This window comes from Fusarium flagelliforme (assembly GCF_020744385.1).
Source record: "Fusarium flagelliforme strain FIESC 12 MPI-CAGE-AA-0113 chromosome Unknown B0J16scaffold_5, whole genome shotgun sequence".
NCBI lineage: Eukaryota > Fungi > Ascomycota > Sordariomycetes > Hypocreales > Nectriaceae > Fusarium > Fusarium flagelliforme.
Window position 1 is genome coordinate 2,478,071 of NW_025763507.1, and position 27,970 is coordinate 2,506,040.

The window sequence follows — 27,970 nt, forward strand, 5'->3', positions numbered from 1 at the left end:
CGAACATCATAGACCGGCTCTTCAACCGTCTTCCTCTAGACCGTTCAAGCATATGATCTTACCCACAATCAAGAGCCCAGATTGTTGATCGTCATCAACGGTCAACAATGAAAGGCCGACAATTTGTGAGACAGTATGACTCACTCAGTCTTATTGTTGCTACTATACATTTTCATATGCCGAAAGCATTCCCGTGCAAGATCCACGGCCTACAGCTCTAGTGATGGAGGGAGCCAATAGTCAGCGATGAGTTTACTCAGAACACGATTCAGCCTTGAGGGGCAAGCAGAGAGACAGGCGAAACTCTAACCACAGCAGATAGAGTTGGATGGTGATCTTGTTAATAGGGACCACTTTCTTTGGACGGATTGATGTCCATTTACTGCCGTTTCACACCTATGTAAGACATCCCTGGACGTGGTTCTGTCGATCGACAGCTGTTCGACCGGTCATCTAAAACATTGACAGCCTAGACTACGGACCCAATCTGCAACGACGAATTAAGCTGATTAACTTGACTCATGTAGATACTACTGACCCCTGTTAGACAAGATCTGTCGACTCTGAAAACCCAATCAATATTGACGCCTCCAGACTCAACATTCTGATTGCTGTGCCGTACAGTAAGTATATCGGCTGTACAGTACCAGCTCTTGCATTCAACCTTCGGGGAACCAGCAGCTCAACAACGTTCGCCTGGCCGTTTCCAAACTTGTAGAGATTCGATACGCTTTGAAGCGTTCCACAACAAGGCCGCGGCGTAACTTAGCAAAAAGTTTATCGAATGGCAACACCACTGCAGCATGTTCCTTCATATTGAACCACAAGCCCTCAAACTAGCAAACCACAAGCTAGAACGGAACTTGATAAGTTTTAGGCTTTGACGCCAACTCGCCACCAATTTCGAGCAGAGAAGCCAAAAACTCAACACAGACCACAATATTCACCAAGTGGGATGCCAAGCCTCGGTCCGATGGGTTGGCTTTATCCGTCATTCGATGTTCTTTGCAAGATGGTGATCCCTGATCTATGGTCTACTAATGTACATACGAAGCAAGCTATTGAGGGATATCATAGGCCATAGGGCCGACTGGTTCGCAACCTCGATACCATTGCTCGACTCAAGGAGGTAACAGGCCTTTGCAATCACAGGTTGCGTGTCATGGGTACGGTTTATACATATCATGTATCCCTCAACTTGAACAGGGCCGATGCTGTCGCAAGGACTATGTAGATGCTTTTGAAGATGGTGAACAGACAGATTCGGCTCATGGCCTTGCTTTTACACGGGGGCTATCCATATAATTCATGTTATTACTAACTACTTCTCTCTCTAAGTCGCACAGTCGCTTTCATATGCAAGTCAATCACTTTTGGTGATACTTGAAGCGTCTCAGCTCAAGTCACTCATAAGAAAAAGCAAAGACTACAAACAGGACTTTCCCCAGTCCGCATTGCCACGCCAGATCGTCCCGTCCCTGGTGCAAGATCTCTAGGTCTCGAGCTAATCTATGATGGCTAGGTATGTAGTGTAGTGCACAGTACAGTGATTTGTGGCAGCCCCTGACTACCTGACACGACTCATGGCACGGTTAACTTTTTCCCATAAGGCATGAATACTAATCACACCTATGTACTGTATGTATCTTGTCATGCTTCGCTTCAACGGCAATTCATCTTACATATCATTTACTGGGATAGTTAGTCTTTTACTAAACATGGCTACAGTATCCGAAACGGGATGAGAATAATAAAAGGGGAGCGGGCTGAAACAGGGATAGGCTTTTCAACCCGAGGCAATGGTGCACGTCACGCCCTGCACAGTATTCGAACAGGTCTGGTCTTGTCAAGCTTGACTTGTCTTATGCATGACAGAGAGTGCGTGAGCGCTAGCTACGTTAGCAAGTTCTGAATCTGTGGTCGTCGAATCGTTCGAGAACGCTCCAAGGGATATTATCGGTTGTTCCGATGGCAGTCCAATTGCTATGGATGCCAGTCTATCCCGTCCCGTGCCTGAATCACTCCGCAAACTTGTGCTGATAGAGGTCGTACTCCGATCTGACCCCCTGGGTCGGTATTAACTTGACGCATTGGGGCGCGCGCCTCCGGCCGAGAGCCATTTGATCTTTCCATGTCCGACCTTTGAGCCGTTTTTCTCGGCTTTTGCTCAGGAACTGGTTTTTTCTACTACTGCCTGCAATACTACACAGTAAAAGGTTAGTCTTTTGCTAGGCCTTCGGCAGTTGAGGTTTTCCTACCTACACGCACATTGACCCTTCAATCGCCGAGACACTATCGTTTGATATTGAACCCATGTTCCTCAACGATACTACGCTATCTATGCAGCCCTCGTTCAACAGAAAATCTCTGTTCACGCCTAATTCCTTCTTTTGGCATTCTATTTCCTTCGGCTTAGCCGACAGTAAGCCACAGGTTTTGATACGTTACGTGTACTGTCCTGTGACAGCTCTAGGTTACTTACGGTACGGAAGACACCATTGACGAGGTATCATGATCGACATTGCCTTTTCGGATACACTTTCCGTAAGCATGTACAGTAGTATTGGTTTGGACAAGGGTAAGAGAAATTTTTTGACAATCTTTAATAGGCAATGCTTAACGATGGAACCCTTGAGTGAAAAGACTTTACGTCTCATGTCATGGAACGCATGAATGTTCTGACAAGATGTCCAACTGTGCGCCAGCTTCACTGACAGTTACAGTACGTATATCTTGATAGGTAGAAACCCCTGTATTCGGCTTCAAAAGGGTTTCATATCCCTTCCCAACGTGTATCATGGCGGAATGCAACAGAGGGCTATGTCCTGGCATTTGTGTTGATAGGGAATGATCCTCATACACTTCGTGACAATTCAACAAAGATTTAGAAGACACGATGAAAGCTTTGCAGTCGGAAACCTGATATACAGCGTACCTTAAAGACTATTTAATTCACCATGGATCATTTCAACCCACTGCTCAACGACTCTTGGTGACTTGATGAAACGATGGACGGTGAAGACAGTGACGTTATTATTCCTCATACTCATCAAGCTGAATGTCGTACTCCCAGCAATACTATATGGATTCTAAGTCATCTAATCACATCAGTTATCAAACTACTGATAGTTGCCTCAAAAATCATCTTCTTCCAATCCGCCAATTCGCTTTTCAGCAATCTCACGAATCTTTGTTCCCAGAATTGTTCGCCCGTAATGGTCTGCCATTTTGCTAGCAGCATCCATCGTGCGACCTGTACGGTCTTTCATCAGCTGAACCATCTCAAGCGCACGCATGCCTCGTTCTTCGCCCTCACGGCACTCAATCGCCAGGAGCCTTAGCAAAGTCTTGTCGATCTCAAGCTCAAGACGTGACAGTTGTGAACGCTGATTGTGGCTGCCTGAAGTAGATTCTACGAGATCCCGCAACTGAGCAGCTTTAACACCAAAAAGAATGAAGTCTTGCTCGAATTTGCGTGTCTCTGATGAACCATCCTCTCCATCCTTATCATCGTCTCTGTCGTCCATGTCAAGATCCTCAGATCCTTCTCTGGTTTTACGCTTCGATGGTTTGGGTGCGGAGGATATAGGAATGGAGAAGTCAAACTCGGACAGGAGAGGGCGAGGGAAGTAGGGGTATTGGTCACCTCCTTTGAGGATAATGCAGTGAAACTTGTTGTCAGCCACAGCGATAGGGAAGTACGACTCGTTCTTACGGCCCGACGCCAGACGATCCATGAGTTTGGTATCCAGGAGGGGTACCCATGATGCTCTTGATGGCTGGCGCCAGTGAAGAAGTGTAAGGAGAGTTCCGGTCGAGTCATAGATACAAGGATCCTAAACGGCGGTTGGTCAGTAATCATATGTCCGAGTCAATCATTTAATTAACAAACTTACGCCGTTATCCGAGAAGAATACACTCTTGAGTGTGGCTCCCTCAGGAAGAGCTACAGTGTCTTCGTTCTGACAAATCTCGTCTCTCTTGATATTCTCAATGGTATACAAAAGACGAGTGTTTCCATCTGCGCCCATGGGCCCGTTGCCCATGGTTATAACATAATCCCTCCAACTGGCACAGGTCACCATAGGTGAGCTCTTTGGTCGATACACACGATACGGCATGCCGAACAGAGTAAAAATTCGCACATAGTTGGCGCTAGTTGTGACGGTGATGAAGGACTCGCTCAGTGACATAGCCGTCACAGCTTCTCCCCGTGGTAATTCAATGCGCCAGTCGGATCGCTGTGTCCATGTCTCATGTGGTCGATAAAAGATAACTGCAGGGGCGTCATCCTTTGGTGGACATGAGAAGAGGGTGCCATGCTCAGTCAAGCAAGCTTTATCGTAGAGGAATGTGTCTGTGAAATGGAAGTCTCGATGGAACTCGTGATCATAGAATTCGACTGTAACGGTGTGATGCCCATCCTGGTCAACCGTCCAAACAAAGCCGATCAAATTAAGGCAGAGGTATTTGCGGTTGCCACGCCATGGAGTTGCACCTGGTTGGAAAGCTTCGTGGTATTGCGGTTCGAGCAGGTGGCGTCGCTTATTCGCGAGACCAAGACCATCATCATCCCGTCCTCGCTTCTGGCCCAGTCCTGTAGTGTATCCAGCACCATCATCATCCTCTACGAAATCGTCATCGCCGTATCCATCACCGCCTTCAAGGAACGAGTCAAGACTTCCCAGAGAGTCCCGTCTCGGTCGTGTTGGCAGACCTTGTTGCTCCCGGCCGTTGAGAGGAGGCGGTCTTCGGTTCGCAGAAACCTCAGCGAGTGGATCGTGGATGAAGGGTGCTGGTTGTGTGTTGAGCTTCAATAGGGGCGAGAACTGGTCTGTGAGGAAGTCGGGGTAGATATAGACCTCGCCGTCAGTAGTTGTGAACGACAAAATGTTCTTGTTAGGGTGCCAAGATATGTCAATGACATTGGAGTAGTCGTATCTTGCAATGACAGACTGTGTCCTCGTCTCCCAGATCAACAGCTTGCCGTCTTTACTCGCCGATGCCAGCATTGCACCATTGGGCGACCATGCTAGGGCAGTTATATCAGCTAAGTGCCCATTGGCGAAAGTCCTTTGCTTTTCCCAGTCATTTTTGGAGATGATCTGGATGTCTCGCATAGGAGTTGGTACGGCGAATGCTCTACCGTCAGGGTGCCAGGCTGCACGCGTCGAGTTCTCAGTATCTGTATCGACAGCGCCAATCACACCATCCACCTTTCGAATCAACTCTGGCTCTTCTGCGGTGAGAGAGTAAACATATACGATACCATCTGTGCCAGAAAGAGCAACCAATCGCCCTTGGGGGTCGAAGCTAACGTTTCGTACAGCGCGTGCATGTTCTCGTAGGTACTTGACCTGTGATATGTCTTGTGTGTTGACAATCTTGACACTCAACTCATCACTCGCAACAGCACACCATTGACCATCGGCTGTCAAAGCGACATCACGAATCGGCAGTGTGGTTCGAGTAAGGAATCGCTCAAAGGTGTTTGATTCCAGGGAGTATAAGCTGACGGTGCCGTCTTCAGAACCAACGACGAAGAATTGGTCTCCCGCAGCGACCGCCATGTTCTGCTCCTGACAGTCATCGATGTTGATCGGTTCCCCATCGGAACCTGTTTTGTACAGTCGAATCGTGTTGTTTGAGCCAACGGTAACAAGGCGACTACCATCGGGAGTATATGCGCAGCGAGTAGTTCCTTGCGTATGGGCAGGCCTTGGCCGTGGCTTTGGGGCAATTGTCGAATCCATGGTGGTCGTCGTGTTCACAGATTAGAGATCCTAGAAAGATGGGTGGTGGATTGTTGATTTAGAGGTGGGACATTAATCTTGTCGTTTCTCGGGAGACGCGTCTGACCGCGTCGCAATTAAAGTCGCGGAAAGACCCCACGACTCGTTGTTCAGGACCGTTGCAGGGGAGTGCTCCACTTAAATCCATGGAACTCCCTCTTTTATGACTGACTGCCTAACCTAGATCACCTGGATTACTAAAAGAGATTTGAATGATACTTGATCAAATCACACATACCTACCTACCTACTCACCTATACTCTCAAGTTCTAAACCCAGTCCTTGGCTTTCATAATAATGCAGTCTGCAGACCGTGACCACTTCTTTGAAACGGAGTATGTATACAATTTCGATATCAAGTACACCTCCATACTGACCATACTTGCAGTGCTGTCCAAGCTCAACGTCAACGCAAGGCCGCAAAGGCCGGCAACAAAAATGGCGAACCAATTGCTATGAAGTCCAAGATACTTGCTGTTGTTCCAGATCCTGCTTCACCCCTCACTTCTGTATTCATTGCCGAGTCTGCTGGTGCTGTCCGTCGAATCAATCTTGAGGTATGTCAGGAATCTTGTAGAGACCTATGCAACTCTAATATGATGTAGACATCGGAGCCTAAGACAACGTACCGTGGACCAAAGGCACCTGTAACTTGCCTTGCCACGGGAGGCCAAGACAACCAGATAGTATTTGCAGGCTCGTGGGACAAGGACATCTGGTCATGGGACGTTGAGACTGGAAAGCTTGGCCGCAAATTCAGCGGTCATTCAGACTTCGTAAAGACTGTCGTTTGTGCTACCGTCTCAGGTAAACATGTTCTCATCAGCGGAGGCGCCGACAAGAAGATACTGGTTTGGGATATTGAGTCAGGGAAACGGCTGCACACCCTGCAGGACCCTACTACAACAATGCTGGCCGTCCAACACATTGCTATTGATCCTGTCCTCAGCGACACAGCCAAGGTTGTCTTTGCCAGTGCGAGCAGTGACCCGCACATCAGGAGGTGGAAGATCACCCTAGACAGTTACGAGCAGCTTCCCGAGTCATTCTCTGACCGCCCCGATGCCGAGCGACTTACCATCCAGGAACATGAAACCAGCATCTACCGTCTGTTCTACGACCAGTCAAGCGAAGACGTGGATCTATGGACTGCCAGCGCTGATGGAACTGCAAAGTGCTTGGCGCGTTCGAGGAATTTCGTCGCTGACGACTCCTTCGAACATGGGGATTACGTACGAGGAGTTCTTGCAACAGACCAATGGATTGTCACGGCTGGACGCAATGAGGATGTCAAGGTCTGGGACCGTTCATCCGGCAAGCTGTACTGTACATTGATAGGTCACTACGAAGAGGTAACCGACATTATCATGCTGCAAGATTCTGATGGTACTCCCCGCAAGATATGCAGTGTTGGTATCGATGGGACTATCCGAATATGGCCACTGGCCAAGTCTGAACTGGACGAAGTGGTTGTCAAGATTCAAAAAGCCTCCGAGCCCAAAGAGGAAGAAGAGGACAAGAGTGGCAATGTCTTGACTGCTGAGGAAGAGGCTGAGCTCGCGGAACTCATGGACGATTAGACAGTTCGACAATGTAGAAAGCTGAACAGAACGTCTCGACTCTTTCAGAACAATCTGGAAAACACCCATGCTGTAATTTACAAGCCATTGTCGACTCCCGAGCCACTTATCGTGGTGTGCCTGCGTTTCACGAAAGTTCAGCTCGACTGTGCTTGCGCAAAACACGACGGTTAGATGCATTTCCGCTGTGCGACGTTGTGTGTCAAGTCGCGCTTTCGAAGCGCAGCATCACAATCTGTGCTTCGGTCCCTAAAAAGAACTGCCCCAGAATGAAAACAGCAAATATGCGTGTCACACCACTTACTGCTCTAGTATCAGAGCTTTCCTGGTTCTCTACGCAGTAAGAGATAGCTGTACCCAGTTTCCCATGTTACTCTTTGGCTTGACTCGAACCTATCATCTATAATAACTCACTTAGATCGGGTAGGAAGATTGCCTCGTGATGTTGAGATGCATCGGTAGATGATATCTTACCAGATGGCATTAGGATTTGCCTAAAGGGGTTTTGGAAAACAGAAGAGCCAGGCAACGATCCGTCGGTATGGCAAATGATGGGACCTGATCTGCATTGCAGCATATCCTGTTCCGCCATAAATTTCGAAATGCTTGCTTCTGGCTGAACCTTAGCGTGATCAGAAAGCAAACAATCTCGTTTTTCTTTTGCATAAACTAGAATATGATGAGGCTGCCGAAATTGTACGGTGGTCTAATCAAGATCTGCGTGGTACTTTGCCCAACGAGAAATATCGCTTCGCCTAAGAATGGATGTTGTCGAGCTGATCTCCCTATCTCCGTGGCACCTGGTTATAGTAGCACTGCTGCCCTTGTCCCAAACATACTGTACAGTACAACGCAGAGGAAGAAACATTGACTGGTGGTGAATGAAATGGTCGATAGTGCGTGAGCTGGACATTCGGGCTTGCGTAACCATGAAGTCGCACGACTATGATCCTTCACGCCGAGTGTCGAGATTATTGCTCGGCGCAAACAGTATCTGGTTTCGACTTCCCCTGGATAACCAAGCATGCAGCGACTGAGCAAGGATGCCAACTCCTTTAACGTCTACGCCGATCTGGCTTCTGCAACATGTGTTGTGAATCCAAGATGTCGGGTCTGAACTGCTGCAAGTCTTCCCCCCCCCCCCCCCCCCGGTCGATGCCAATGACCATTCTTCAAGATTGCAGGTTTGTTAGTGTAGGAATGGACGGATAGCCGTCTCTCCGGCTCGCAAACGGCCTGGACCCTGTTCGGTGACAGTTGGTCACTGCCTCCAAGTGGACCGACCAGTCGCTACGCGGAATATTATCCATAGCCTCCAGAATTATGAACAGGAAAGAGAAAAAAGGAAAGCAAAGCTCACAATATGATCTGTGCTACGCTATTCGGAGTAAAGGGAGAGTTCTTCAGGACCCATTCGGTGTCATTGGCGAGTAACTGGGTCCGACTGCTCTTCTTTATATCCGGATAGCCTTCCTACGAATAATCGAACCTGAAACAATAGCTTTGGAGCGCGAGTCATCGCACATCATGACTCTGCTTGCCAGAACTCGATCCGGCAAGACATGCAGATCCAGCCCGACGAGCTGGAATCTATCCCATATGCACCAACATATAGCAAAGTCTAATGTACTGCAGTTTCTATTTCTATGTGCCGCAGTTACCTACCTCGAAACTGTGCTCGCACTCCAGTTGCAAGTTCGAAATTAGTATTTTGCTTTTGAGACGAAAACGAGTTGATTTCCAAGCCCCGAGATAGTCGCGATAAGTCGTAGCGAATATTCTTGGCTGTGCGAAAACTGTCACCAAATAGCAATTTTACTTCTACCTCTCGGAACCTTACAAGTCGCACTAACAAGCAAACGATGGTGAGTGGGTAGGGGAAATAGCCGCGCGATGCGAAGCATTTCGAGATTCACGTCTAGGGCTGGCCTCTTAGTCAGATCTTACACGAACAAAACCTGAGACATGCCACTGACTGAGATATCGACACAAGGCTTAGTCTACATAGATAGAATAGATAGCCTCCATCTTAAACGTAAATCTACAACGTCTTTTGGATCAACTGCGTTTGTGGCGCTCTTGAGAATCTAGCCATAATCACCAAGACCCTGAAACCGAAGCTTGATAGGCTCCATCTTGCATGTTGATCGACAACGAGCAGGGGTTAAAGATGATCACTTGTCGCTTTTGGATTGTGTGGCTAAAATAGAATCGAAGCCCTGTTGATAGACGTGGAGAGATCGGCAATGATTGGGGCGGCCCGAAAAGGGCTGAGGCCTCGAAATTCTAGTGTATGTATTATCAATAAGACTGAAGGATAGTCTCGACGCCTTCGATTTTCTTTTTTCCAAGCTCGAGGACCCATTCAAGTTCAGAAATATTAGAAATCAAAAGTAAACATTAGCAATCAACAAATAGCAAGGATTCAAGATGGCAATCTCCATGCTGTGTAGATTGTGTGTACAAAGCTGCACTCGACGAGTCTCAGTTGTGCTGGCTGCTGGCCAAAGGGAGCGAATATGTGCAAAAGTCGGTCGGTATGGTATGGTATGACATGAGCGTCCGTAGGGAGGTATTTTGTGCTGGTGCACTGTCGTTCTGTACTCGACACTGGTTCAAGGCTCTAGAAAGTGCGACAATTTCCAGTTTTCGTGTTTCATGTTCTAGCTCAATGTTTCTTCCTGTCAAGCTTGGTCCACGCCATGTGTCAGTGGATCAAATTCGCCGAAATATGATGGTCTCTATGACTATGACTTGTCGAATTCGTCAGCTATGATATGGGCGTTGGATAGATATATTGCATGACCACATCGCGGTCCGAAACCACCAACTAGACTAGTTATTTGGGCTGAAGCCTTCATCAAGGGCGACTGCGTCTCAGCTCAGGTCGAGATTGGATCCTCTCAGGGACAGCCCTGACGCATTCCCCTGTAACCTTGCTGTGGAACCCAGGCCGTGAGTTGCATCATGGAACAGGGTACATGGGTGACCCTGATCCCTGTGATCGTCGTCGCAAACAAACCACCACAGCTTCGCTCCTGGTATACTGCCATTGGGGTTTGTGTTTGTGCTTGTGGCATGTCGGTTAAGTACTTCTCACTCACTCACTCAATTGCCATCCTGTACTGTATGTACTGTACGCGCTGGAGATGAGGCGCTGACGGGAATGCCGCTGCAGGTCCCCGATGGCCTGGTTCCAGTACAAACTGCTTAGCCAGCAGTCCAGCCGGCTGGGATTCCGGCTCGAGAGAATCAGAATGAGAGAAAGCTTTGGCCACCTTCCCCCCAAGTCCAAATGTGTATCCATATTGTTCTTCTTTGGCTCCAACCCAGAAACAAAACGAGCCAATAATGGTTCAGCAGATTCGATAGGCTGATAGGGCAGGTTGGATGGGGTTAACTATGGAGTCCCAACACAATTAGAAGAAATCGCTAGAGTGGCTTGCTTTTTGCGTTGTGTAGCAGGGTTCATCCATCAACCTGAAATCTCTAAATGGAGTCCGAGTTGGATAGAGGAGACGCCATCGGTTGACAGTGGAGCTGGCGGTGGTAGCACTGGCTGGCCTGAACGACAGGAGCTGCGACTTCCTTCTAGGTAGGTAGGCAGGCAAGAGGGAAGAAGAGACAGGCGCCTGCCTCAGATCGGATATGTATCACGCACCTGCTTCCTGTCATCTTTATTTCCATTGATTTTACAGTTCTTGCTAGTTACCATCTCGATGCCACCTGCCTCGACCACTCTTACCATTCTTCGAGAGCCGACATTCTTTTCTTTTCTCCTCCTCCCTTCTCCCTTCCCCAGGCTGGGATTTTTAAATTACATTCATAACTTCTCATACCAGCCTTGACTACTATATTCAGCATCTTTTCCATTACTCCCTTGTAAGTTCATTCCTATACTCATTCCGGTCGTAGTTATATTGATTATCTATTAGAGTTTCTTCTTTGCGAACGAGCTTGTTTCACAGCACAAGCTTCTCGACTACGCTCCCTTTTCCCAGCTCATCCCCTTGATCAGGCATTCCTTTCACCGCATTCCCTTATTTTAGTTTCGTGTCTCCCGTTCACTTTCTCACTCATACTGAAAGATCTTCCGAATCAGTGGCGCCTCGAGTATCCACTATGTCTACCGATAACCAGCAACTTGGGAGTATTGTTGCCTTTGAGGGTCATGTAGACACCATATCTACACAACTGAGGCTTCTTCCTACTTCGCCGCAAATCCTGATTCTCCCCAACATCCAGAGCTACATCTCAAACGAGGAAACGAATTACCAGTCGGACGTTCGTCTTTACGTCAAGAGAATAAATGAAGCTGCCATAGCTCGTCACGAAGCTGCTCGAGCCTTTTTGCAAGGTTCAACACCAACAAGCAAGCGATTAGTGTTTATGAATGGCGGTACCCCAAGTGCGCAAGCCCTCTGCATTAAGGCCATCATGGATCAGGAAACAGATGGAGACACCAACCAAGCCGAGTCTTTGTTCTGTCAACTAATCAAGGATGGGGTTCTCGGTCTGGAAAACCCGATCAGAGACTGGAGAAGGCCAAGCATGTCCGATGATGTTGAAGGAAAGGGCCTCGAAGATGAGCTTCAAGATCCCATAACACGGGCTATGCGAGCTGCTGATGCGCTGGACCGACAAACAGCCTGCCTCCAACCCTCTACTGAGGTCGATCTCACTCTCACACCACGCCCTCGGAGCAACAGCCTGCCACTTTATGGCTATGAAGATAATTTTGGGGATGATGCACCATTTTTTGTTTTCGGTGCGCAAAATAAAGACGAGGGTGGGAACGCGGTCGAAGAAGCCAGAGGCTATTCATACTCACCTCAAGCCTCCAGATTTTCTATTACACACTATGACCAGTCTGCTGGTCGTATTTACCGCAACATTACTCACTTACAGTCCCCATCTCTGAAAACTTGCTTTTTGGCGTCCCCCAGCTGTGTTGGGGAATCCTACAACTTGATGGGGGGTGCTATATCACCAGGTTTTGAAGCTTTGACTCCGCGTTCTGATGTATTGAGCATCCCATCCACGGATAATGTCGTGTATGGAGAAGCCTCATTACTTGAGATGCGATCACCAAGCCGCAGTTCTACCCTGTCACGAGTTAAATCTTTGGACAGAATCTACCCGGCCACTCCTAAACAACGGGATCTTTGTGTTGCCACGGCCGCCGCAGAGCTCACACGACCATCGGAACTCGATGTGGAATTAGAAATGTCCCAAACACGCCGAATGTCTAGAATAATGTCTCCTAGCAGACGCAGCTACATCGAAACGCCAAGAACTGTCATCGTCAAGAACAATCTTCCTGTCATCAGGATGGCTCCAGTCCCCTTGGAGAAGAAGCGCAAACCTTCAAGGGCATCGTATGTGGACAGGGGTACAGATGCGAAAGGCATGCCTGGATCGAAGGATACTTTTCAGCCGGTATTGCCTTTGACAGAAGACCTGGTGGTTCATTTGAAGGAGGAAGTACCCGACCCTCTACTCAATTCCGTTGTTTGGGGATTTAAGACCAACCATCTTTCCACTTTCCTTCAATCGCCCACCTCTGAGACTGACGAATACCATGCCTTGGTCCCAGCAACACCTAAGTCGCACATCATCACAGGTGTAAGCTGCATAGAAGATCAGCTTCAAAAGCTGCCTGCTAGCAAATCATTTGACTCCGATGAATATGACCCATTCGCATACAACCAATCTTCATGGCTTAAGCGAAAACCCCTTCCGAGTCTGCCTAAAGTCACAGTTGAACGGCCACCAACGCCTATCAAAACCCCTCCACTCCTGGTTCCAGATGCGGATAACAGGATTCGTGAGCTTGAAGTCAACGGCCAGCAAACAGCCATCACGGTCCAAAACTCACTTCGTTCTGTTCTCCAAGATTACTTCCCACCAGAGACCAAGGGCTATCGCCAGTTTCAATTCCCTCTTCTGCCCGAGCTTGAAGGACTGTGGAAGCCAGTCTTCTGGGATAACGAGCCTAATAGCTCGCAAGGATCCTGTCATCGCATCGATCAGATTTTGGCTATAGGGGCTCAACGAGGTGTGAAGAGGGACTACACTTCCGCCGTAACAGGACAGCTTGAAAAGCTAGGAACCAAGAATAGCGGTATGAGCCGCAGTGGAAGACTGGATTTCAGGTATGAATACGGCGCTCTATGTCTTCCTTTGCCCAAGACTCACATGAAACAGGTACCTTCTTGCGAACGCTATGCAAGCCTATACAGCGCAGCCCTTGACCAGCCAGACTAAGGATAATCCTTTTGCCAACTCATTTCTTCTCGCGACACTCATCATTCCGCATCTTGAGACATACCTTGCACTTCATACTGAAGTCAGATACTTACTCCTCGAGTACCCGCCCGAGCATCTCTCTACAGTGTTGGCCCTTCAAAAACTTGTTGGTGTGGACATGATGAAGGTAGCCCAAATCGTCGATACTAGTAGCAAGAACATGCCATTCACTCATTTGCGCGGAAACTCCATCACCGGCCCAGAACAAGGACCTGTAGGCCGGTTTGGAAAGACCTTCCCACCCAACTCAGGCTCTGGCTATGATATTACCGTATCGAAGGCCAACTTTCTCCTTACGTCAAGCGCTAGCGAAGCAGAGATCACAACATTTGTTGCCACTATCTCTAACATTCTCTCCAAAGTCTCTGATTACTATGTTCCGGAAGGGCTTCCTAAAAAGCCCTCACCAAATAAGCCCAAATCGCCGTTTATCACCGGAACCTTCTCTGCATTTCCACGCGTATCGCCAGCTCCTTATAGCCCACCTATGTCGCCAACAATCGGCGGCCCGATAGGAGCAATACTTCCAGGTTCGCCTGTAATGTCAAGTCGGCCATCCTCCATTGCTGAAACGGTCAAGACCGCGAAGTCGACTAAGAGCAAACAAAGTCGGGCCAAGACGAAGCGCAAGCCCGCTGACGCTCGATCGATCCTTACCATGTATGTTGATGATAGTGATTGGGACCAGGAAGACCGGCGCATTATGCCACTCCTGGAGAAGAAGTCAGAAGGGCGAAAGGGAAACTCTCACAAGGCACTCAAGTTCCTTGGCCTGTCATGATGAGTACCTCGCTTGACAAATGTTTGTGACATATTAGAAACATGGCCGTTATGATTTAATGATCTCGCTGAACCCGGCATTTCCTTTCTGTTGTTATTTTGTTGGATGATAGATTCGGACCACACCCAGGAGGACGAGGAACAAAAGTATCTAGCTATCCCTGCCACTAGAGTAATGTAATTCCGTCAGATTATACATGACCGTGCTTGTTTGTATTTCTGATGCGTGTGAAAAGCGATATACGAACATGTGAATTCTTATGCATTGAGGATATCGTACGTGCTGCGCAGGCTTAAACACTGCTGTTATCTTCGTTACTCAGCCTGCCCTGACCAAGACTTCCATCGACATCTACCCCCGCTTGCCTCTGAGCCTTGATTTCCTCTCTAGCCTCGGCCTGCTCTGCCTTTTTCCTGTGCATGACATTAGCTCATAGTCCTAAATTCGGTTACTGAGGCTAAAAAACCTGTCAATATCGGAGGCATAGTCTTCGATCTTAATATCATCCTTGCGAGGCTTATCTCTTGTGCTTGTTCCCTTCACTGCATCGGCGACTTTGCCTTCTGCGAGGGTTGCCAGTTGCTCTGCGTTCTCATTATCGTTTTGCAGGGGAGCTTGGCTCTGCTTGGATACTTGACTTTCGACGCTGGCCATTTTGAGTACTTTTCGCCTGGCAGATGATGGATGAAGTGATGAATGCTTGATATATGAATATCTGGTACGTAAGAGGAGTGATATTCTGGATGAAGATGTTATGACGAGAATGATTGAGAAAGAATGACATCAGGTTGCGAGGTTGGTCTATGACGTAGATGGGGTTGTTTATCGTTTATCAATAGAAGTCCTTTGTGCATGAAGCATGTGCAGTGCAAACTAGACATTGGTGAATCCTTATCTTTGTCTCTTATATGGCAGACTTACATAATGTGCTCATATCGGATCTTGTGACGAATGTCGTTGTCTTGATCATGGTCCCCAAGTTGCGAGATACGAGTATACAGTTTTGATGAGTCTGAACCAGATGATCGATCATAAGGCTGGTTGTAACATGTTTACTCTGCACACATCAGGGTTACTTGATGAGGCTTGCTTTGGAAACCGTGTGCCTTGCTCGAGGAAAGGGAGAATTCGAAACAATGGCCTAGGTGTCGCTGATATTTGCATGGTACAAGCAGGGCACACAAAGTACTGGATGGCTGAGTGCAAATAAACTCTTTCCACACTGGCCCTGGAGTTACGATTACCTGGTTATACCCAACACTGATGAATTAAATAGAGCCCATTTAGGGAAGTGGATAAAGAGGAATATTCCGCCTTTATTAAGAATACCCTTTCTCGCATACATAAAATCGATCTCAGCTACCAAAAATGAAAACCATAGGCGAACCAGGATGGTAAAGGAGAAGAAACAACATAACAACCGATATCAGAACCCAAGCAAGAGACGAGAAATAGCACAACTTTCTCTTGTACCTCTTGGTGACTCAAGAGACTACAAAATCGGAAGGCTACGATTGCAAAGTGCAAAAGGGAGAACAAGAGGCGCAGATCATGTTTCCGGCGAATGAATGGCAGTCTGAAATGAACAAGAACCGGCGAATGCCCCCGGATGTTTGAGTTCTGTGAGTGGAGGCACAGCATGGGAAGAGAGATGATACAGCTTGCGCATCCGCAAAACCTTCTGCAACCACCAGCCATAGAAACAAAAATCTGCCTTCGTATCCCCCCTCGGACTCCCTCCCCAGAATCTATCACTCCCCGCTTCATCATTTCCCCACCTCGTTGAAATAGCGTCAGGGTCCGTGGAGGGCGCCAAGATGGGAAGGGGCCATACTTCGGAATACTGTGAGCAATAAGAGTCGTGGTTTGCGAGAGTGAAAGGCATAATCCAAGCGATCATGATCTGGTCTATGCGTAGCAATAGAGGAAAGTAAACATCGTGACTGAACTCGCCCGGCTGTGTTCCTAGCATGTTATCCATCGTTCTGGCCGTACTCCATCATCCTGCCTTGCTGGTAAAAAAGAGCGCGATTGCATTTAGCAGCAGCTGTTGTTGGATGACGATCCAACGCCCTGGCCTTGGCCGACTTGCACGCTGGGCTTGGTGTTGTTGGCTGTGGTGGTGCCCATACGCTCCTTGATCTGGCGGGCCATGGTCAAGAAAGCCTGCTCGACGTTGCTGGCGTTCTTGGCGGAAGTCTCGAGGAATGGGATTCCCAGGCTGTCGGCGAATTCCTGCGGGTTGTGTCAATCACTAGCTTGCTTTGGACAGATATCGCAGCCGAGGGAGAAATTTGGTGACAGGGGCATCTAGACTGTCAAATGCATGTGACCGCAATTTTGGGCGGCGGCGAAATCCTAGGCACAAACAAACTTACCTTGGCCACGCTATACTCGACGACCTTCTTGTCTGACATATCGCTCTTGTTGCCGACCAGCAACTTGTTGACGCCCTCGGTGGCATATCGGTCAATCTCCTGGAGCCATTGCTTGACGTTGTTGAATGAGTCCATGTCGGTGACATCGTAGACGACGCAGATGCCGTGGGCACCACGGTAATAGGAAGAGGTGATGGTTCGGAAACGCTCTTGGCCGGCAGTATCCCACTAGAGCAGATGTTAGTACTGTGGTAATAAAGCCGCTATCTGCGCAATAGGAGGCACATACGATCTGAAGCTTGACAGTCTTGCCATCGAGCTCTATTGTTCGGATTTTCTGACAAGGGTTAGCTGCTATCCAGAAAAAATGCTGACATGAACGGGAGGCGACGCACGAAATCGACACCAATGGTAGAGATGTAGGACTCGGTGTAGGTGTCATCGGCAAATCGCAAGAGCAGACAAGACTTTCCAACACCGGAGTCTCCGATGAGGAGGAGCTTGAAGAGATAGTCGTATCTGGAGGGTTCATGTCAGAAAAGTCATCCTGTAATCGCTTCTTAACACAGGCGGGAAAGGAAGGAGCGAGCGCGGGTGAAAGTGTCGGCGATGGCGATGGGTGGTGCAACTCTAGAGCGGTAGTCAGCATGTGCTATATTTCCATCAGGAGGTTATCGCAAAGGGGCGGAGAGCGGCGTACTACTCGGGGTTCATGTTGGCGGTTGCTCCTGGTGTCGCAGTAAGACGAGTGAACGTGTCGGTAAGACCGGCGGGAAGAGCTCGCGGAGAGTGATGAAATAAAGAAGTTGCAGATGATGGGGAGAAAGATTAGGTTGAGGATGTGTTGTAGAGTTGAGAGAGGCTCAAGTACGTCAGGGAAGAAACGTAACGCCAGGCAACGCCAGCACCGCCTAGAGGAGGGAGGGAATGAATGGATGGGGCAGCTGACAGTGCAGATCACGTGAGACACATGAAGAACAAAGACCCAAGACAAGAGAACCAAACTTTTACCGTAAGACTGGATGGTAAGTTTGGCGGGAATTAATTCAAATGGTGCGCTACGCAGCAAACGAGATCACGGCCCAATATTGTATTTGGGTCCTTGAACTTTCTTCTTATTTAATCTGCTGCTAGGTAAAGCTCATTTGATTGCCTTGATGTGAAACGAAGTAAAGTAACACAGTACTGTATTGCATCGTACTTACTGTACTGTCCCTGTGAGGAGTCAACCTACCTACCTAGTTGACGTATCGTCTACGGGCATTAGCGCTAATAGGGTACCTACATCTAGACGCTCGAGATGGTTGAGTTGGCCTGTCCTAAAGCGGATCAAGATCAAACGTTCCAGTAACTGAATGATCAATAGCAGTATGACTTCGGTCAGTATTGGTACTGCAAATGCAAACATTGGAATGAGAGAGAATGCCTGCGTTACACTTTCATCTGTCGCAAAGTACAGTACCTACTGCGTTTGCTAGCATGGCATGTAGAGGTATCGAGTTGTTCTTTATCACAAGGCATTTCTTTGATCAATTAAGGATTGGTCTTGTGGCCATCTTTAACACGATTCAAGTGACTTTGCATGTCACAAGTTAATTGTCGACTATCAACTTCACCGCCTGAACTGACAATACAGTAACAGGAAGTGTCATCAAACAGATACAGGAGACATGATACTGTTGTGTTCTTGGAAGATATCTGTAGATATACACGAGTTCGAATCTTATCAGTGGGTATCATTTGAGCCATTCCCTCCCCGCCAGATCCAATCCCGTTTCCTTTCCCTTTCTCTGTGTCTCTCGCTGACCCATCCCATCATCCATAATGGGCATGACCCCCTGCCCCCGCCACATCCCGCTCATGGGGCTCCATTTCGACCTGTGCCTGTGGCAGTGTATTCTAAGCATTTGACCAATCACGAACTGCGTTTCTTAATCATGTAGCTTTGCTCTTTTTTTCTTCAGCAAGATACTTCCGAGTCTCCCCATCTGAATTTCCATCTTCTCGGCACTACAGGCACCTAAAGGTAAGCTTCCATTTGAAAAGAAAGTCCCAGAAGTGGGCATAGGTACTTTCTCGAACATGCAATGCAGGCTGCAAGTACTCCAGCCAACTTTGACTATACTGTACCATCCTACCCTTTAATGAAGCAATTCTTCCCAACTCTTCTATCCGATCTCATTCTTGATCCATGAATTTCCCCATCCTACTGCGGTGACCACTCCCAATGGCCGCGCCAGTTCGATCCACTGTAAGCCGCTTCGGCCGGCCTTCTGTTGCCTCTATTCGCAATCTTTCCAACGCCCGTCCAGCAAAAGCCCAGGTTCAACTTGCAACTGTCCGGGAGTCTAATTCTCCACTAACAACTTCCGACGATGGTCAACTCGATCATTGCATAAGGCGAAGTGTTTTGTCAAGAACCTATTTCGATGCGACAGGTGTACGATGGGTTGGAGCTGGCGATGACGGACCAAAGGATCCCAACAAGGCAAAGCTAGGCAAAAGTACGTCACCGAGGAAATATACCGAGCTTCCCAGTAACACAATGTTAATTCATTATAGCTTTACGAGTTCTTCAGGAAAGATTGCCAACCCTTCTTTTACATCCTCTTCCCCACGATATCCTTGCGCCAAACATCGCCCTCCATCTCTTCCCCTCGACGCATCCTCACCTACCAACCGTGTCTGGTCGAGTCGCCTACAATGCCGCTCTCTGGACATCACCGCTAGCTTGGAACCGAGTCCCAATCCTCGGCAATGTCTGCATCGAGGTTCTCGCAGAGCGCATGACGACCGAGCCCCTCACGTTCCTGCCCCGCCGCGCTGGAGCTATACCCGAGCAACTTGTTGTCCGTTGGTGTGAGAAGCGGAAGGGCTCTGATAGTTCTTCGAATCGGGGCGTTATAGCACGCTCGCTACCCTTCGGTCGAGGTGTGGACCCAGACAAGGCTTTCACAGGACTATTTGTATTCGACTTCGATTCCGAGGGAAGGATTCTGAGCCACACGATCGAACAGGCACAAGCTGGTGGCGATTGGGAAGCCGGCGTCGGCGCAAAGGTTGTTGGTCTGACCGACTGGCTTCTTGGGGGCTGTAAGAATCCCGGTACTCCTATACCAATGTTCGAGGGAGTACGGAGACGACGATCTATCTAAGTCTTTACTTGGGAAAGGTTCAAGGGACGTCAGTCAGCAAGACGAGTAGCGTCTTTGGGATGAAAAAGGTTTATGAAGGGAGGTATAGCATGGCATCATGAGAGGCGTTTCTGGTTGCATTTGATTATCACCCGCCGAATTGGGCTGGATTGAGTCGTTTCGGGTCTTTACCTCGACGACAGTGTACAACAATGGGCCGGAATGGAAAGACTCCACACAAATCCAGACTCTGTATAACTTTGTAAAATAGCATCTATTAAAAGGACGTTCTTTTCAAACACCATGTGATCATGCGCTGTCAGAGGCGTAGAGCAAGTGAAGATGGCAAACCATCCTCGATCAATGTGCTTAGATGAGCAATCTCGGCTCTACTGTCACTGAAGATTACGGGCAAAATCTAGCAAGGGCTGGACCATTCAAAATTCCTTGCTTTAATCTCGACCACTGTAGCATCATTAAGTCAATAAGTGCCTACACGGCTACACAACAGTACGCATTACAATGTAGATTCACAGTCTGAGCCAGTAACTTCGATAAGGTCAGCAGCACAAGTATCAAAGTGCACCCTCATAGTACCGAAAGCATTACAGGTGCGTCGTGAAAATCGTTGTATTCATGCGCGCTAAGCGTCTCTAAGCACACTGCATCGAGACTTTATTTCCAGCGAAGATAACTCGTTCTTCCCAGAACAGGCTTCTTCCGTTGATGGTAAATGGGCATTTCACAATATTCTGCCCAAGGTACCGCTGGCCAAGGCTTTTCGAAGGCACCCGGCAACCTGGAACCAGAAGTAAACCCCTGTTTTCAGGCTATTTGTAATTTCTGCTGATATCCAACTGTTCGTTTACAGCACAATCTCGCCAATGTTCTCCCCCTCGAAGCCCTGCTTCGCGAGCTTCTTGACACGTGCCTTGTCCCGGGCCTTGTCGGCAGCTTTCTTCTCCTCTGCAAGCTTCTTGACCACTTCCAAGTCGGCGAGCTCAAACCCAGGCGGGGGGTCATCATCTCTGTCCAGGTCAATTTCGCCCAAGAGAAGTACGTTCTCGCCTCGAACGAGGAATATGCCGTGATTTATGTCCGCGTAGAGGCCCGTCGGTCGGTCGCCACCTGCAGAATCGGGAGAGGGAGCAAAAATTCGTTCGATCGTGGATTGAAGAACGAGATTGGCTACTAAGGGGTCAGAAAAAGGGCGCATCTTTCAGGCATTATCTTCCTTCTGGAACGCACCAAATTGATCCCAGCTTCTCAGTACACCTATGAGTTTTCTCCCATCGCGCAAAGCGACCATGAGCTTCTCTGCAGTTTTACAGTCGTCAGCACGCGATCCTCCTGTCTTGTACTTTGAAGTCCAGCTGCTTATAGAGCCAAAGCAAGGAATGCACTGGTGTCATGACGGAATCGTACTGTCTGTGAGGTCCAGGAGCTGCGCGGCAGTAGTGAACATCTGGGGCGGCAACTGAGGTAGCGGTTGCGGCGCACCGCGGCCCTGTGGAGGGGCATCGGAGATAGATAGATTCTCCATTATATCGATTGGAGGAAGATGTTTTGTGGAGGGTCGTGCGGTCTGTGAGAAATCCGAAGTCTATGAATCCATGGAGTGTCGTCTGTTAAGGCTCATGACATGAACATTGCAGGATATGCTATGCGGCGGTCTGGAATGATGGTATATTGAGCTGAGTCGTTGATGCTTTGACGTTGATCTAAGCTGTTGCGGATCCCATTACGGTAAAACAGCGCTACAGCGATTGATAGTTGATAGCAGCATATCGCTATAAAGAGCATGATTCACCAAAGCGCAATATCAATTTTCTGATTACAATGCGGGGCGGGTCTAGGTAGACGATGGATGGAGGGGCGAACGAAGAAGGAGGGGCATATTTACTCTTGGCGGGGCAAAAAATAAAATGTCAGGGAACTGAACAGCCAACAATTAAGCACTCATGACACACTCTGCTACGCTACCTCTTTGTACATTAGCGCACGCTTGAGGTTACAGTACAGCAGTGACTTTTACTGCGTCATTATATGCCCTTTGACAAGGGATTCTCTGTCTTTTTTTTGTCTTCTTCTTCTTTTTCCTCCCTCTCCCCATGTCTCATGATTATCTGGTCTCTCTTCTCACAGGCATCAACAAGCACCACTGGCTTTAAGTCGTTTTGATGCGTCTAGGTGAGGGAATTCGCCAAGTCTATTCAACTCCACCATAACCAGGCGAGTTACTAAGATTCCGTTGCTTTCTAGTGGATGAAACTTGCGTGCATAATCGCCTCCCCATCATGTTTGTTCTGGGCTGTGCCAGAGTAAAAAAGAAGAAAAAAAGCAAGATCCCGATAGCAGCCAACCTTTTTGTGACGCTTTTCCGGTCCCAACCGTGTATTGCAATAAGATGACCTTCTGATCCCAATGCATACACCTAAGTACGCCGCTCAGATATCCCTTCCTGTCCCATTTCTTGGTTTGGTAGTGTAAGAGAGAAGAAAAAGACACTCTATCATAATCCAGCCTAAACGCCTTTGGATGGATGCACAACGCGAAGTCTCTATGTAGAGGACTGTAAAGAAGAGATTCGAGAATACCGCATTGCAGCTCAGGTCCCCTATTTCGCATGACGAACGGGTGATATTCCTCTCATGATCGGGCAATGGCAGAGGCTCGTGATGACTTGTTGGGAAAACTTAGATACCCATAGTCGGCCTCGACAAGCAGAAACCCTACAGTATTGACAAGATAGCTGCTAGGTCCGGATAATTGGCGAGAGGAGTCCCGCTGGTTATAGGCGATTCACAGTAGATCTCTGCAAGGCTTCTTGAAGTTCCGGTCTTGTCGATAATGCTTCCCACGCCTGTGTGAAGGTGAACCACTGACGTTCTCGCTTGTGGGACTCGGGCCAGTCGTCGAACTCTCCAGTTACTGTGCCTTCAAAGAAGTGGTATCTTGACCGGTCTTTTGTCGATTTTGGTGCACGCTTTTCATCAATGTCACCAAGGTCATAGCTTATCTGAACAGTGATGCCAGCTTCTTCCCAGGCCTCTCGTTCAGCGGCCTCCTGGCAAGTCTCATCTGATTCCCAGCCACCTTTGGGCAGGACCCAGCCTTTGCGACGAGTAGACTGAATCAATAGCACATAATTTTGATCGGAGGTAAGAGGCACGATGCCAGCGACAAGACGTTCACCCTTGGTGTTGTAACCTATATCAGGAATGGCATGTCAGTAAGAAATACCACAAGCGAATGGATAAAACAATGCGGTAGAGAAAGAAATAAATTGCCGCTCAAATATTTGTGGCAAGTCTTGATAGTGGCCATCACACCATGTAAAGGCAACAAATGGAGTTGGGATAGACGACGCCAAGACAATTATGTCTTGCAAACATAGAGGAAGACATATGGTCTCGAATGAATATGCCCAAGCAGAAATTCATGTACTGAGCATGATGTAAAAGACTCACGTTGCTTGCTTCTACCCACTCGTGACTCCATCGAACGGCCACCGCCTGAATCGCCAGAGGCAGAACTCGACATATTAGTGGTAAGTCGGGGCAGCGAGTGACGGGAATTGAGTGTAATGTCGGGATAATTTGGTCGGACGACAACAAGAACAAGGATGGTCGCAAGTCTTGAATAGCGATGATGCGGACACGAAAGCTTCAAGGTCCTCGGAGGTAGCGGAATAGAACGGATGTTCACCCCTGGGTCGAGAAAGAGAGAACCTGCGACGAGCGGGCGGGTGGCTTTCAAAGAGCCTTGAGAGGCATCATTGTCGAACAGTAAGTGAATGGTAGTTAAGATCTGGTGATGATGTGATGGGGAAATCAAGAACAGAAGTGGCCGTGGCCTGCGCCAGTAGGTGCTGGTGCTTGGTTTTTGGTCGGGGAGAGCCCAGACGCTCCAGAGAGCTGGGCTGGCGATGTGATATAAACTGCGAGATGATGGAGGTGTGGGCGCGCACGCGCAAAACGTCCCAAGTTTAGCTCGAAGGGGGCAGCGGACGACTCGGCGGATCTATGTGTCTGGCGGAACCTGGAGGTACGTACTTGCTGAAGCACCCGACTGCACTGTAGGTACGTATGGACGTACAGTAACTTCTGTGCAGAGTGCAGCGAGCGAGGATGGATGGGGGCGTGTAGGTACAGGAAGCACTGGGCACTCGGCGGACAAGCCTTCAACAAGCTAGCGACAGCAAGCAGGGACTGGAGGCGGAGGTAAAAGTTGGATCCCCATCTGCCTGGCCTTGCTTGGTTTCCAACCTATGGAGTATGCGTACCTAGGTAGAGGTAGGTTAGCACCTAGCGTGTCAGAGGTACTGTACAGTACTGTGATGTAGTGCTTGCAGTGGGCTTTAGGCCTAGACAGCTTTCGCTTTGAGCGGGCGGTGGCACCCTGCAATAGTGAGTCGCTGGACCGTGGATGAGAGTGGAACCGAGGGCTTCTCTTTCTCTGGGTCAACCGATGCGAGGCAAACTTTGATGAGAAGAGATACGAAAGGAAGATAGAAATTGGTACGAATTCCTCCTTGTCCAGAGACCGGGTACGTTGAACGATCGACAGTTGACCGTGACCGACTTGTAACAGAAAAGAGGCTTGGCCGGGCCCGTCTTACGCCAGGTCTTTGTAACGATGGCTTCAAGAAGGCTTGTGTAGGACCTTAAATTGATCGTGATGCGGAGAAACTGGCGTAACTATCGTTTCTCATAATCGGTAAACAAGAATCGTCTCTGAGCACCGTGAAAGAGTTTGCCGAGAACATCAACAGTACAGGGTAGGCGTTTGACTGGTGAAGCGATACAGCATTGAGTTACTAAATTTGGCGCCGGCCGAAAGTTCTAAACGAACGTGTTTAAGGAGTTTCTTTTTACAACAGATGTAGGTAAGATAGGTAGGTATAGGTACTAGTTCCATCAGTTTGGGGTTGGGTTTGAAGTGGTTTTGGCTCTAACGAGGGAAGGTGGGAAAAGATTTCTGGCAAGGGAAAGAACGGAGGTCAGACGGAGTTGCCGTTAAAATAGGTAATCTACCTATTCAAACTGACTAACTCCGATTATTTGCACGATAAAATGAAGCAAAAGTGATTATTACAGAAGGAGTCATCGATTTATAGTATGTGTCACAAGAATACCTTATAGCCCAGGTAAGAAGAATAATCAGGGTGGCAGTGGATGTTACTGTGAATCAAAAACGGAAGGGGAAACATTTGAATACTGAAATTTGGTGAGTGGGATATATCGTGTGATAGCATTAGACGTTGGGTACCTATGTTCAGTGTGTCAAATGTATTGTGCTTGGCCTAGTCGAGGGCAGTAGATACACATAGCCATAGAGTACCTGACCGAACGAGTTTCGAATCCTCACAATACGATCATTCGTTGTACAATACAGCAATGCAGTATCATTATTGTTTATTATTACACACCTCAAAAGTGGTATCGAGTTGACATCCATATCAGCACGTGCCTCTACTCGCAGCGTGGGGTCACCCATGGCATTGATATTGGGGATCGATGAAGATACAGGATGCAGCTTCAGACTCGCAACAGTTTTGACTTGGGCCTCTTCTTGATTCACATGCTTACAATGATAGGTTCATCGTTGTCCACAGACCCAAGAGCTCCTACGCTGTAGCACATCAACCCTGACGTACAATGCATGAAGCAGCAGTAACAGTAATAAGTAACAGTTGCACTGCATTAGAAGGGGACATAGGTAAGGTAGGTAGGCAAAGTGAGGGGAGGGGTAGAGAGAATCATCAAGTTATACCCAGGTAGGCAGAGAAAAATGGATTGCGCTTGCACTGACAAGCATCGGATCCATTCGAGGATGGAGCATCGTGAAAGCGAGGCGTGAGCCCTTGATCTTTCTGTCGAAGTCTTAGTGGCAGAAACGTGCATACCGATATACGTACTTTCTTAGCATTTCAAACACAATATTCTTTTTTAGGTAGCTAGACGTCATGTTGGCTAGTCGCTGCTGGATCAAATGTTGCAACGCATATCTAGCCCGTTCCTCTTGTCAAGGACAGTCTTTTTAATCGGTTCTCAACAATAACTTAGTCTACCCACGGATAGAGCAGACTACTTGACCAGTGCCGGCTGAATCGTACCGTCTCTAGCCTGGCAAGCAAGCCTGAGCTCTCCCACAACCAGTTCTCGGAGACGCCACCGAGAAAAGGCCCGCACGTCGGATGATAAAAGATCGGTGTCGTGGTTCTCTCCAGGCGAGGGAAATAAAAAACAAAAAAAGAAACCATCAGAATCTGCAGAGCAATGGACCTGCTATGCAAGAACACACAGCACCAATTTTCGTCCGGCACCTTGATTCGTTGTCTTGGCTCTGGGGCCAGTTGGCTTGAGGCTAGCCCTGTAGGCTTCTTTCTTCCCGTCTCGTCTTATTCGTTACACTCGAGTTTGAGCTGCAGTATGCAAGGAATAATTCGAACATGTAGGTACTTGGCTGTACCTACAGTACTTGGTAGGCTGGGCAGATTGACAACACGGAGGGATTGGCCAACAAGAGCCAGGGCAATATGTAGCTTCCTCCAATCTCCTTCCTCTTCCTCTGTCCAAAACAGATAGGTGCTTAGGTTTGTCAAGATGAGACGAGACAACTTTTATCGAGGTTGGTAACACAAACTCAGCCTTGTACCGAATTTGGTTCCGTAATACTGGAGCAGATTCTGGAGAGACCGGAAGCTTTCCTACTGGGTACGAACCGGGTCTGGAACGATTCCATGTCTTATGCTATCATGAGGAAACTTTTGTAAATCTCAGATGCAGGAAACAACTAGAAACTGGGCGATCGTATTGGTTTCTATTTGTTCCTATTTGCAGGACCACTGACCTAGGTACTAAGGTAGGGTGTTAGTACGCAGCAGCGAGGCTCTGGATTTACACGACAGGAGGAGCTACAACTCAACCCGACGCCTCGTAATACTGAGACTAGTGCAAACAGACGTCACTTGTATAAAAACCATCCCTAAGAAAACTACCTATATATCTAATTATCTATGTGTATTCATCACGAGGGTCTGGTTGTAGGTGAACAGCTGGTTAGGTACCTAGGTATCTCAGAGTCTCGTTAGGCAGCGTAGTAGTCTGTGGAGGACCCCGCCATTAGTTCAGTTCAGTTCAGTTCAGTTCAGGTTGGCAGGTGCACCTCCAGCCGTTGTTGCCTTCCATGGTTGGATCCATTGGACCTGGCGGAGCTGATCTGAGCAATAGTCGATCTCATCAACTTCAATCAAGCTCCGACTTTTCTCTTTCCTTTCCATTCCCATCTTCCTTTGAAAATATCTAATCAACGTCCACTGCTCGTCTCTTGGTCTGCTCTCGAACCATATCGACAGGCATTTATGATGCAACTTTCTGCCAGCCAGGCCTTCGACATCGGAATCTAGCCGTACCGTTAGTACTGCCTTATTCAACCTCAAACCGTTACTCAAGCCTACGAAACGGTCTGGTCTATTTCACGTCATTGCTATCCTACGCCCTTGCCCACCGGGTCCCCTTCAACTTCTTCAACCCCTGTTCTACTACCCTGGTCTAGTCGTCTAAAGTTAGATTCGAAGCCATTCGATTCTGGTCAACTCTGGTCAACTCTGTCGCACATGCGCACACACGATCACCGTCCTTCAGCGTCAATCCCTGGATATCATCCGCAGCCGACCTCTCGTCATCATTCGTGTGCAGCCGAAAGCCAGTCGGGCTAATTTTCAGTTCACCAACCGCCAGACACGACACAACATCCCACGCTCACGCACCTCTCTTTCGTCTGCCTGCTTTGATTCCAAGAGACACGCGATCGCATCTCCCTCGACAAATTCACACGCCCCCTCCATTCTCCAGGTCTCGGGAAACCAAACCGCCCCTCTCTGTCTCCATCTCGTCTGAGCTTGACTTAACAGCCGTACGCGGCAACTAGCTACCTCACACATTCACTTGCCCATCTTGGATAGCACTTAGCGAGCCTCGTGTGTCAACTC

At 48.4% G+C, this 27,970-nt stretch overlaps 9 protein-coding genes across 9 annotated transcripts; 3 read left to right on the plus strand and 6 right to left on the minus strand.

The window, feature by feature from the left end:
* Positions 1-2,977: 2,977 nt before the first annotated feature.
* On the minus strand, positions 2,978-5,888 carry B0J16DRAFT_307312 (WD40-repeat-containing domain protein). Its single transcript, XM_046124821.1, has 2 exons — positions 3,897-5,888; positions 2,978-3,836 (listed from the first exon to the last, which is right to left on the minus strand). Exons 1-2 carry the CDS (start codon positions 5,751-5,753, stop codon positions 3,135-3,137), a joined length of 2,559 nt encoding a protein of 852 aa, XP_045981503.1. The 5' UTR covers positions 5,754-5,888; the 3' UTR covers positions 2,978-3,134.
* A 106-nt stretch (positions 5,889-5,994) lies between these two features.
* B0J16DRAFT_160852 (WD40-repeat-containing domain protein) lies at positions 5,995-7,725 on the plus strand. Its single transcript, XM_046122202.1, has 3 exons — positions 5,995-6,127; positions 6,181-6,349; positions 6,398-7,725. The coding sequence occupies exons 1-3, from the start codon at positions 6,090-6,092 to the stop codon at positions 7,370-7,372; spliced, it is 1,182 nt and encodes a 393-aa protein (XP_045981504.1). The 5' UTR covers positions 5,995-6,089; the 3' UTR covers positions 7,373-7,725.
* Positions 7,726-11,494: 3,769 nt separating this feature from the next.
* On the plus strand, positions 11,495-14,462 carry B0J16DRAFT_270043 (uncharacterized protein; the record flags this gene model as incomplete). Its single annotated transcript, XM_046123530.1, has 2 exons — positions 11,495-13,527; positions 13,580-14,462. The coding sequence occupies 2 exons, from the start codon at positions 11,495-11,497 to the stop codon at positions 14,460-14,462; spliced, it is 2,916 nt and encodes a 971-aa protein (XP_045981505.1).
* A 146-nt stretch (positions 14,463-14,608) lies between these two features.
* B0J16DRAFT_160964 (uncharacterized protein) lies at positions 14,609-15,258 on the minus strand. Its single transcript, XM_046122204.1, has 2 exons — positions 14,929-15,258; positions 14,609-14,875 (listed from the first exon to the last, which is right to left on the minus strand). Exons 1-2 carry the CDS (start codon positions 15,114-15,116, stop codon positions 14,755-14,757), a joined length of 309 nt encoding a protein of 102 aa, XP_045981506.1. The 5' UTR covers positions 15,117-15,258; the 3' UTR covers positions 14,609-14,754.
* Positions 15,259-15,746: 488 nt separating this feature from the next.
* On the minus strand, positions 15,747-16,538 carry B0J16DRAFT_160972 (uncharacterized protein). The gene is made up of 2 exons (XM_046122205.1): positions 16,297-16,538; positions 15,747-16,240 (listed from the first exon to the last, which is right to left on the minus strand). The coding sequence occupies exon 2, from the start codon at positions 16,230-16,232 to the stop codon at positions 15,822-15,824; it is 411 nt and encodes a 136-aa protein (XP_045981507.1). The 5' UTR covers positions 16,233-16,240; positions 16,297-16,538; the 3' UTR covers positions 15,747-15,821.
* B0J16DRAFT_321824 (GTP-binding protein ypt1) lies at positions 16,500-18,321 on the minus strand (the record flags this gene model as incomplete). Its single annotated transcript, XM_046125658.1, has 7 exons — positions 16,500-16,697; positions 16,841-17,068; positions 17,130-17,177; positions 17,236-17,340; positions 18,046-18,078; positions 18,126-18,191; positions 18,307-18,321. 7 exons carry the CDS (start codon positions 18,319-18,321, stop codon positions 16,500-16,502), a joined length of 693 nt encoding a protein of 230 aa, XP_045981508.1.
* Positions 18,322-18,925: 604 nt separating this feature from the next.
* Positions 18,926-20,171, plus strand: B0J16DRAFT_160954 (uncharacterized protein). Its single transcript, XM_046122203.1, has 2 exons — positions 18,926-19,344; positions 19,403-20,171. Exons 1-2 carry the CDS (start codon positions 19,068-19,070, stop codon positions 19,993-19,995), a joined length of 870 nt encoding a protein of 289 aa, XP_045981509.1. The 5' UTR covers positions 18,926-19,067; the 3' UTR covers positions 19,996-20,171.
* Positions 20,172-20,535: 364 nt separating this feature from the next.
* On the minus strand, positions 20,536-21,904 carry B0J16DRAFT_345294 (uncharacterized protein). The gene is made up of 3 exons (XM_046128247.1): positions 21,400-21,904; positions 21,223-21,291; positions 20,536-21,162 (listed from the first exon to the last, which is right to left on the minus strand). Exons 1-3 carry the CDS (start codon positions 21,515-21,517, stop codon positions 20,840-20,842), a joined length of 510 nt encoding a protein of 169 aa, XP_045981510.1. The 5' UTR covers positions 21,518-21,904; the 3' UTR covers positions 20,536-20,839.
* Positions 21,905-22,765: 861 nt separating this feature from the next.
* B0J16DRAFT_321827 (NUDIX hydrolase domain-like protein) lies at positions 22,766-23,517 on the minus strand (the record flags this gene model as incomplete). Its single annotated transcript, XM_046125659.1, has 2 exons — positions 22,766-23,184; positions 23,445-23,517. 2 exons carry the CDS (start codon positions 23,515-23,517, stop codon positions 22,766-22,768), a joined length of 492 nt encoding a protein of 163 aa, XP_045981511.1.
* Positions 23,518-27,970: the final 4,453 nt, after the last annotated feature.